Here is an 11,701-nt window from a genome sequence, read left to right on the forward strand (position 1 = left end):
CAAAAACAGTCCATTCTGAGTGAGTTAATTCAGTGACAGACATGTCGTCTAAATAGTTGTGAAATATTTTTTTATGAAATACAGGGTCCCCACCAAATCCTGGAAATTTTTTTCAAGACCCCAATTCGAGGGAAAAATCAGGCCGCTGCGCGGCGCGTCAAGAATGATCCCCAAAAAGCCCACCTATCAATGATAAAAAGTCAAAATGTCTATAAATGAATGCAAATGTACATTTTGTAGTATAGTCTTCAAAAAATAGATGACTATAATACTGGGTGACTGCCAAACCAGCTTCTCAATTTTCCAAGGGAGGGGCCTCATCCATTTTCCAGGAACACGTTACATAACAATGAAAGCGTGTGCTCCATTTATATCTAATATAATACATGTATATGTTTGTGAATACACACACACACACACACACATGTAGGTACATTATATCCAGTCAACAACATGTCAGTGTGGCACTGGGATCTTGAGAGACTTTGGTATTTCAGTCTGTTCTTACTTATTTATATTTTCCCATTATCATATTAGCCAACATAACAAACTATAGGCCCTATATAAACAAATGAATCCTGTTTTGAGCCTGAAAAAAGACCTAGAACTAGAAAATCGACTGTCAATGACCAGTCTGGGTGTCCTGATTCATATAATAAACGTGAAGACGAAAACCATTGCTGCAACTCAAAGTAGAGTAATAACTAGAATGGCTCAAGTACAACTATTCAGTGTGAGAGGTGTAAGAACTGGGGGGGGGGGGGGCGGCGCAAGATGCAGTGACACTGAAAATCTGCCAATCTTGAACAGAAAGCTAATAAAATATAGATATAAATTACAATCACCCCATCCAATGAAACGCGAACACTTTAGTTCAATAACAAGGCATGACGGATCCTGATTCCACACAAGGCCTGCACTAACGCGCGCTTTGCAGAGAGCTCTAAAGTAGTAATCAAAATGCAAAAAATTTGCTTCCAAGTTCAGTTTTTGTCCTCTAGCGTTGCCTTCAGCTCCCCCCCCCCCAATCCCCTTCCACGAGTGTATCTTATAAAGGAGTCCTATACTTCAGAGCGCTCAGACCGCCGGTACTCACAGGTTCATTGACCGGTCACGAGGGCGAACCTGTCAAGACGCTTGTATAACTTCTTTTTCTTTTTTTTTTCCACAAGCGACAGCAGAGGGCAATTTTTAATATTGATTTATTTTCAAGGGGACACAGCGTTCATAATGCACAACCTGCATGTTACAAATGTTGTGTTATCTATCAGACTATTACCTGGAAATTTCTGGGTGGTTACGAAAGCAGATCTTGATTCTTCCCGATCGAGCCTTGGTGTCACACATACACTTCCGTCACAGCGGTTCAATTACATTTCCTCTTTAGGATTCATCAACCATACAGTCTTGATAGCTGCACATCACACAGGCCCTATACTTTCCCGACTTACCGACCCATCACAAAATTCCCGACTTTTTCCCGACCTATCTCAAAATTCCCGACTTTTTCAAGATTTCCCGACCCTGCGGGGACCCTGGAAATAGTTTGAAAAAAGTACCATGGAATTTTTTCTAAAAACCCAAGGTAGGGTAAAGACTTGCAACTACTATCAGAACACCAATAATGAGAGAGATCTATGTTACAAGAGATTCAAAAATTGCAATTACCACTTCAACAGGCAAACCAATTTCAATTCCAGAAGATATCCAAACAAAAATTAAAATTCCTCACTGTGGTGCCATCATCTTTAAATTGTATTTAAAAGCCTCAACAAATCAATCATGTCATAGCACTCATTAAAACCGTCTCCCAAAACAGCACTTGGTATAAAAGAAAGTCTGAACTGCTGTCCACTGTCTATCTTCTCCCCCCCCCCCCCCCCCCCCCCCCGCAGTTATAAAAGAAATAATAGTGCAGACATATTATTTTCACTTCTCAGTATAGATTAATACATTAATACATATGCAGAGATGAATTTATTCATGGTGTATAAAGAATGATCTCAAATGGAATCTTTGTGTTTTGTCAAACAGTTTCACTATATGTCTTGGCTATTGTAAGGAGATCTGCTCTGGAGCTGAGGAGCTGCCTCGTGAACAAGTCAGACATTATCATTCTGATATGATTCATCTTATAACAGGTGGGCATTATTTTTCTATACCAAGCCGACAAACTTTGCCAATACCGAATAATCTACCATTTTAAAAAAAAGGTCTCCTGACCTCCACACCCATTAAAAAACTCCAAACATTTTTTAAGTTGCTGCTACTTAAAACTTTAGGGCCAAACATGCCCTTTGTCTTCACTACATCTAGTCATTTTCCAGTCAAAACCATAAAATTCTCTCTTGTATTTGCTTTTGGTCTTTTCAGACACCTCGGTGACTCCAAGACCTGACCACATTAAACAAACCCAAGCTCCTTCACAAGTTAAAAAAAAAAAATTTCCAAATTTCATACATTCTCATTATACATAATTTTTTCTCCCTTAAGAAACTGAAGGCCTGTTGCATGTAAAACAGATTACTCTTTTATGAGAAGCATCACAATCCATGTCCCAGTAGTTCAAATATATGTAGCAGTGATCGTACAAGAGATTACATCATTTTAAAATTTGGCTCCTTTCCGATTCACTTTCACATTGAAAGCAAGAAGACATGCAAATGAACAGCTCTTAATCTGTGAATGACAACAGAGATGAGCTACATAAACTAACGGTAAAAAAAGAGTTCTATAAATATAACCATACACATATATTTTTGAAAACTTTTTCCCATATCAAAGAAGAAATCTTGTCAATTGAAGCAACTAATTAACTAAAAAGATGACAGAAGTAATAGACTGTAGTGCAATGGTTGGTGCTGCTGCATTCAGGTTTAGTAAAATACAGGGGAGCTACAAGGACTAGCAAAATATTGATAACTTTTTTTACCACTGCCAAAAATACATGACCACATCGTGAACATAATGACAGACATAATCTAAAAAAAAGGAATGAACAAAAAAAGCGTGACAATTTCCTTCATTCCACAAAAGTTAGAATCAAGATGGAGCTCACACAGCCAATCAGCATAAGAAAAACCACATCTCGTCATAATGCTCATTAGAAAATGAGTTCAATTACAAAAGTGGATGGCAATGAATCAAGCTGGACCATCAACAGCAACAACAAACTTAGATATGGTGAATGCTATCAGCAGGTAGATGAAATGACAAAATCACTGGTCTGTGGGTCACAGGCGATATCATAAGGACACGGAGCGAGAGATTGTCACTCCATTCACTTCTCCAGGCACCAGGATCGGAATCACCAGGTCATCCATATTTGGCATCACAAACACTCGCTGAAAGGAAAATGGAGACCGGATTAAAAATTTGAGTAAGAGAAGAGAAAAAGGCACTGACGGAGCCCTTGTCATTCGTAAAACTGGACAAATCACAATACATAAATATGTGCACAACATACACACAGCTTGTTTGTCCACATTATAGACATGCCAAACAGAACATGACGGTCATATGGCACCAGGTAGAGGAAAGCAACAGACAAATAAGGGTGCCTGAGGAAGAAGTAAAACCTATAAAGCATCAAGCAAAAAGTAGAAAACAAGCAAAATTGTACAATGTTCTTTCTTAATTCATTATTGCGACAACAAAAAACTGTGATACAGAAAAAGATTATCAAAACTTTACATATAAAATCTACACAGTTCATATCAGAGGAAATATTGTGAACCGTTAACATTTAATAATATATTATTAGGCAATATAACGCACTCAGTTTTACCAAAAAATAACATAAATCCAGAATGCGTATTACAGTTCTTGAAACAAGACAAATCCAAAGTTAAGTATCCGAGTTCAATGGTCTTAATTTGAGAAGGAAAAGTAGCACCGAACTAACACAATAAAAACAAGCCCTAGTTCTTGGTTCATCCTCGGAGGACACATAAAATCCCCAAGAATAGTGTCCTTATCCAAATCTGTTGCATGTTCACTTCTTTCAGAAAACATTAGTCAGATACTTTCGCTAGTCCAAGAACCCGTACAGTTCGCTGGAGTAAAAAAGAAGCACATCAGCATGAGAAAAAGGACTACCAACAAAAGGAAGAAACAAAGTGACAGATAGTCAAAACTACCCCTGGTATCCTTCAATGATCTACAAACCTGATGAATGCATTACACACGCCAATTCTCTCTTCCCACACCCAACACCCTACCTTCACCCCCATCCCTCTGAATAAACCCACCATATCCACCAAAAAAAAATAAAAAAATAGAAACAGCAAATATTCAAAAAGTAGGAAAGATGGGGGGAAAGCTCTCACCTGAAACTCCAGAGCCAGCTTCTTCTCAATCCATTCTGTGATGTGAGTGATGGTCACTGCTCGCTCACCAACCTGAGGTTTGGCTGAAAGACGTAAACGGGGGTTGCCACGGAAACCGTACCTGTGGAGAACAGATGTGTCTCAAACCTTGGGCAAGTGGGAAAGTTAAGCCTCATATCCCACCAACTTGACTATTCATACGAATTCAAAAATATTACCTTGGCCAGTCTGTTCATCTGAATCACTGCCAAAGGCCCTACTTGAATGGAAAATTTATCTAAATACAGGTGGGTCAGAGCTGCCAAACATAGAATACAACAATTTGAAATACCAAAAATAAGCAGGTCAAAAATACAAAGTGGAATAAGAATATACAACGAACAAGGAACAAAACCAGACTGATGGAAGACAAAAACAAAACATCTAATCTCCCTAAAAAATGCTGCACGTGTGTGTGTGTGTGTGTGTATGTATGTATGTGTGTGTGTGTGTGTGTGAGAGAGAGAGAGAGAGAAGAGAGAGAGAGAGAGAGAGAGAAACAGAAAGAGAGACAGACAGACACTGACAGACAGACATACAGACACAGATAGAGAGACACTGACAGACAGACAGACAGATAGGACAGACAAAGAGTGTCTCACAGAGAGGTTGTAGTAGCTGTTGCACAAGAAAAAAAAAAGAAAAAACTTCTTGCAAGCCAAGTAATTTGTAACCATTTCACCATAATCACAATCAATACTAACCAGAGTCGGTCTGACGGTGGTGGAGGGATGTTGAGGGCAAGCTTGCCAACAAGGCTGTTGACTGTGACAGTCAGGGTTAGGCGTGTGTTGCTAACATTTTCCATGGCCCGTTTGATGACCTTGTACTCAGTGGCCTGCTGGAAATATCGCGACTGGGTGATTTTGTTCAGGTACCGCAGAAACTTTTTGCTTGTCCCTCCACCAGAAGAGCTGCAGCAAGGAAAAGTATACAAATTTGCTCTTAAGTTTGGGAATGTCAGAAAAAAAAAGGAATGTCAATAAGTGATTCAGCGAAAATGTGATAGGCAATGTACTGTCACAATAGCATACAATGCAAACAGACTGACAATTAGTATTACACTTCACACAGCAGTATCAATCAATGAATTTAGGCCTTACACATTGATTTACATGTATACATAAAAAAGAAGTCAAAATTATAACTGCAACAATTAGTAGTATGGCCTTCTACGCATTGACAGAAGATTTTAAAGCAGTGTGTATGATACAACTTTGCCTGGGCCATTGACATGGAGGAAGTAGATTGCCCATGTAATGCTTCCTTCCTCTCAAATCTTGACGTCCTTGATATGCTTCAGAGGAACGACATGGTCAATACGTTTGGAATTAAGGGAAGTGCAAGGGATGTCTTACAATTTTACAGGTTGGATAAGGATTTCTTTTTCATGGGAAACTACAAATTTTGAATTTTGCACATATGGCATGCCTAAGGCATACTTTTCTATGATCTTCAACCATCAGGCGATCTTTAATGTGCAATGTGAACATGTCCTCTCCAAGATGTTTTGTCATTTTCCAAGAAGACTACATGCTTGAACTTACCTTGCAATAATAGCAAAACAGACGTAACAGATATCAAAGAGCATTTCTATAGCCCAGATTCCCGCTCGAAAGCAAGCTGTATGCGCTTTACACTATATTATTACCCCAGCAGGCCATAGAAAACTTAGAAACATTCTCAGTTTCCCGGGAGGCATACAGTGCAAGCAGCTGATCAAACACTCAAACACTAACAAACTGACAAAATCTTTCATTGTTTACAGCTGGGTACCCATTCCGACCCGGGTGAAGGAGGAAAATTCATGTAAAGTGCCTTTCCCAAGGACACAACGTCGGGCCCCTGATGGGATTCAAACCCACGACCTTACAGTTGTGAGTCTGAGAGCCCAACCACATAGCCACTGATGCTATACAAGACATCAGAATAATGGTACTGGTAGCTTAATACAGCTCAACTCCTTGTATTAGGTATTTACACAAATGCTTAAACACACTTGGGGACTACTGTATTGGTGCAAGGCATGAAAAGAGTAAATAAAGGTATATAAAAACCAGAGGAAAAAGGTGAATAAGATATCACCCGTTACTTAGGTAAGAGAATAGAAGAGAAAAAGACAAGAAAGAATCACAAAAACAGGATTTTGCTTTCAGTAGACATGTCACCAACAAGTCTCTGCTTGTGGGGGAATTTTGTTTGATGTATGACATTCTATATTATAACCTACCCATCCTCGCCAGTGGCTGGAGTTTCTTCCTCCTCATCTGTCGAAGACTCAGCACTGTCTTCCTCATCTGAATCAGTCACAGGGGATCTGAAACAGAAAACACCAGTTGTCAATATATGATGTCTTAACTCATTCGCTACGCGGAGCCGTGGGGGGCGGCGCGGCTAAAGTGCCGTCAGTACGCTAAAGCCGCACCCGGCGGCTCAAGAACTGATCTTCAATTTTAGTTTAGATTCTATTCCAATCCACATATCCATGTTAAAATAAAAGTCATAATATAATGTTGACTTCCGGGTCAAGCGTTTCCACTGAAAATCGGAAGTTTAACTTCAGTTTTGAAACGCGATTTCGTAGTTTATTCGACTTTGTTTTATCGCGATGCCAAAATTATAGCCCGGACACCAGTCTTAGTAATTTTACACAGCAAAATCTATCATTATTTTGCCAGCTGAAGAAATATAGGACTCTTTTTTTATTATATTGATACGATTGGACTCATATTGCCAATGCACTGTTTTTGAGAAATCAATTTTTGAGTGCTAGATCTAGGTCTAGATCTAAATTGTCAAAAAATATTTGTTTCTCCGCAAAATCACTACTTTTTAAATGAAATTACACAAAAAGTGCCTCTCAAGACATGTATAGGTTTATTCCAAATGCAATTCTGAATAATTCCACGAGTGAGTATTTTCTGTGTGATCGTTTTTCAAGATTATAAAATAAAAAAAAATTTTTTTCAATATCGGGTGTTATGATCCAAATGTACATATATTATGGAATGTATGTAAATTACTGCAAACTTTTCAATATTTTCCAGTTCTATATTCATTTATGGTTATTTTAATGCATCATTTGACTAGGTGCAAACATATTTTTTGAGTTTCAAATTTTATCCGCATCCAATCAAAATTGTCTTGCATAATTGCCTCTTACAGGAACCAAAGTTGAAAAATACACAAATAAACATTACAGATATATTCTACAAACCATACTGAAAATATTGGTATATAATATGTTGATATTTATTTGAATTTGTGGCCCCAAAAACCTTTTAACTGCCCACTAGTCACCATCTCATTCGACCTCCCGAAAAAAAATTCGCCCACTAGCCGAAAACAATATGTAGCGAATGAGTTAAAAAAGTACCAGTCTCATCGTTCATCAAATGAAGCAAAAGTTGGTTAAAATAAAAAATAAAACATCTGCCCTAGTCCCCACTTTTGTCTTCCATCACATTTACAGATTTTTAGGTGACAAAACAGATCTTTACATGCATTTCAACCTGTAAATAAGCTATAGAGAGCATCGCTCTAAACAAAAGGAATTCACTCAAAAGGCCATAAGTAGGACTCTCTCTGAATGATTTGTGTCCACAAAGCCTTACTACAAGTAGTAATAATTCTAACTTGCAGAAAATATAAATTATGCTGATGAATATCTTTCATACACAGCAGGGAAATATTTCTTAATTATGACATACGACTTTAAAAGACAAGCGCTAGTCGAGAGTGAAGTGATGAAATCGTCATCTCTCAAAATGTCAGATACAACATGACAATACATACAGAATTTACTGCAAGAGAAATCTGAGTGATAACAACAAAAACCTCAACCCCCCCCTCCCCCCAAACAACTAAAACTTTCATGGAGTGACAACCCATCCCTGCACTGAAATACACTCACACTTAAGACAAACACACTCAAAACAGCAATGTCCTTGACTTTCCCTCCTTAAGAATAATGCACAAGTACATGATACCAAACAAGAATAAAAAGAAAACAACACAGCAAGGCTTGCCAGTTTCGAGACTCAATCAGGGACACCAAATGCTTTACCATCAGATTACAGTGCAATGAACAAAATTATATCATGCCGGACTGGTTTTGGTGTTGACTGTGTGATAAGGTTCTTAAATTCCCGACTACTGAATCCAGGACAATCCTGGGAAATTCAGGACAGTCGGTAAGTCTGCATATTATTCCACAGTTGCTGAAAATACATATTTATGGCATCTGGGGTGAAAAGCTAATTATCCCTAATCAAGAAAGTATTAATTCCTTACATAATTTTCAGTGTATAGTGGGGCGGTTTAGCCCAAAAATTTAAAAGGATTGTGCATTTTGTGATACAAGCACCAAATTTGGCACAGATGTTTTTTAATATATTGCAAACATTTTTAGATATTGGGCCACTCGGATTTCTCTCTTTATGGCCGCCATATTGGATTTCAAAATGGCCGCCATTTGAAATCTACATTTGCGAGTATCCCTGGGTCAAATGCTGCTATTGACTTCATTTTGGTGTCTAAATGTATGTTTTGGGGGGCAAGGAATCCTATGATACCAATTTCACAATACAATGAACAATCTAATGCACAACTCTAAATCAAAGACACAAATCTAAAATTCTAATGCACAAATCTATTCCAATGCACAATTCAATGCACAATCCAATATGGCACCAATTTCAACGTAATGTTATCTTTCACACTCTGTTTTATAAAATGATCTAGGAAAATAATAGATTGAACACGATACTTTGAAAAGAATGATTATATGAAAGCATGTTGATTGATTGATTGAGTGTGTGTTTTACGGCACTATCGACTCTATTTTGAAAGCATGTTAAATGGGTGTAAAAGTCTTAAGTCTGTAAATGTCGTAGGTACACTTCTAACATGCTACATGGTCTAATTTCTGAGGCTAGGTGTATACTGACATTCTTCAATGGTCTGGAATCTGAGGCTAGGTATATCGGTACTGAAGATGCATGTACATAAACAGTGTCATGTTAACAAGTTCAGCACTGCCACAAGTACAAGTATGTTGTGGACTCATCGTCCTGTGCAGTCCCCTTCACACACACAGAGGGCAGTCTTCTTGCATTTACAGAGTCTCACACACCATAAATGGCACTTGCAAGAAACTAGCTCAATGCAGCTGTGAGCTGCCTCGGGTAGCCTGGTCCAGTATGGTGTGTACTGTCCTCCAGTCATTTACCAACCCTAGTTGTTTTGAGGAGGGAGCTCTGGTGCGGGCAAAAGTATCTGACCCCACACATTTCCATCCTAATACACTCCCCTCTTGACATGTTCCTCTAAAGCTGCCTACGTTGGAGGGATCAGCAGCACATCGTTCTTCCTTGCGAAGAGTTTCCTCCTGGCCGTGTCATTGTCCGTGCATTTGCTGGTTCGATCATACAACAGAATCACGAACCTCTTGATGATGGACATTGCATTGTTTGGCATGTCACGTGGTGCAGAGGACACCAGCAGCAGCGCCTCAGTGAGTTCTGGCAGTACCGTCCTGACTGCCCACGCAGTCTTCTTGCCATATGGGATGAAGATCTTAGGAGCATACTCTTCAAATGTCTTTAATTTAATGCAGCAAATCTGGGCGATGGCTGCTCCATCAAGAACTATACAGCTAGTGACAGGAGTCTCTGTCTTGGCGTCGAAGATTTCTTCAAAGCCTGTGATGAGATCATTCTTAGTACAAGGGAAGAGGTTTCCACCAGCCGACAGTGCAGGAGGACATGCCTGGTTCTTGTGACAAAAGAACTCCTCAAGGTTTTCATCTCTCAGTCATTTGCCAGCCAATGTACAGGCGTGCAACGAGTTCACGGTCATTTTTGACTGAGGCGAACTGTTCCTAACATTTACTCTTGTTTCTTGGAGTGGAAGTGCTGAATACCTTCAGCTTTGTCATGAGGAATGGGGTCGTCCACGGCCTTTGTTCTGTCCAATAGACACTCTCTGGTGAAAGCCTCGGGCTGCTCTAGTCCAATCCTCTTGACTTTCAACACTGTCTCCGCGGCAGAATGACCTGAGATGTCCTTTGTGTCCAGTATGCTTAGATCCTGACTCTCCTCCTCGAATGGGTTGCCCATCTCCTTTATAATACCGACGAGACAGCGAACATCTTTCACAAATGAGGCATGTACACTTGGCGTCTTTCCCGTCCTGGAATTCTTCAATCACCCTAGCATTTTCTGGTCTTGCAACCACCCAGCGACGAAGGGCAATAGGGTTGTCAGTAAGTCCAACTGCGCCACCATTTCCTTTGACGCAGGCATTATTCTGCTCATGTGCCTGGTCAATCGGGATTAAAGAGAACACCCTCTGTGTCTTCTCAACTGTGAAATGGCCTTCACTGAATTTCCTGGCTACGTCTGGGTGTTTGGTAGTGAGTTTGGCGATGTTCTTCAGGTGCACTGGTATCCCCCTAGCATAGTGGGTAGGATCTAGTGCGTGGAACCAGGTGACCAGCTCTGTCAGAGCATCGAGGTACATCATCAATGATCCCTGCCTGAGAGGACGCACATACACTAGAACCAACAGTTCTTGTTCCAGCACAGCTGCCCAGCAGCGAAACTGGGAGATGCTGTCTCGTCTCTGGCATCACCAGTCTTCAAACGCGGGAATGTCCTCTGCATCCCTGGTTTCTCCCAGACACTAGTGGTCATAGGCATGGTGTGGCAGGATGTACTGTGCTGCTGCAGTCACTTGATGTGCTCTTCTTGTTCGCAAGACATGAGATGCTCGCAGGAATGAGTCTGCTGTCCTTGGTGTCGCAATCTCGGCTTGCACAAGTGCTTGCCACCCAACCACTTCCTTGCAGCCAGTCCCCCGGTGTTTTCAGTACTGCCATCTCTATGCAGAGACCACCAAACATCACCACTATATGGTCTTCACCATAACTCTCTGGACACTTCCACTTTATCAGCTTGGCCAAAGCAAACAGTGGCTGATCCAATGTGACCACTGGTGTCTGTCCAGGATTCAGGTGTTCTACAGCTTTCTTCACAACGTCCATTGAATGCTTGATCATTGCCACAGTGTGGGCACTTTCCAAGAAGAGTGGAAGCAGAGACATGGGGCAGATGACTCTACCCTCTGGTGGCTGTCGGCTAGCATGAAATGCAGCCCAAGATGTGTTTTCATTGTCCACTGTACCAGTGTTGTCTCCCAGGTCGTATTTTGCATTGCCTAACCAATGGCATTCTTCATCAGTCTACTGTTTGAAGTCTCCTCTGGTCAATGACGCAACTCCAGCAGCTGGGACAGGCGACGTCTTGATGCTGCTAGTGACAGGGGGTACATCA

General features: G+C 40.4%; 1 protein-coding gene across 4 annotated transcripts in view; it reads right to left on the reverse strand.

The window, feature by feature from the left end:
* Window positions 1-1,290: 1,290 nt before the first annotated feature.
* Window positions 1,291-11,701, reverse strand: part of LOC101861132 (testis-expressed protein 2) — a 45,745-nt gene continuing 35,334 nt past the window's right edge. For all 4 annotated transcript variants that reach the window (XM_005101246.3, XM_013084171.2, XM_005101245.3 and 1 more), the window contains exons 7-10: window positions 6,598-6,684; window positions 5,072-5,281; window positions 4,329-4,449; window positions 1,291-3,344 (exon numbers count right to left, since the gene is read on the reverse strand). In XM_005101246.3, the coding sequence (XP_005101303.1) occupies window positions 3,246-3,344; window positions 4,329-4,449; window positions 5,072-5,281; window positions 6,598-6,684 (517 nt within the window). In that variant the 3' untranslated portion in view covers window positions 1,291-3,245. The remainder of the gene's footprint in view (window positions 3,345-4,328; window positions 4,450-5,071; window positions 5,282-6,597; window positions 6,685-11,701) is intronic.

Source organism: Aplysia californica, unplaced genomic scaffold (assembly GCF_000002075.1).
Source record: "Aplysia californica isolate F4 #8 unplaced genomic scaffold, AplCal3.0 scaffold00276, whole genome shotgun sequence".
NCBI classification, from domain to species: Eukaryota; Metazoa; Mollusca; class Gastropoda; order Aplysiida; family Aplysiidae; genus Aplysia; species Aplysia californica.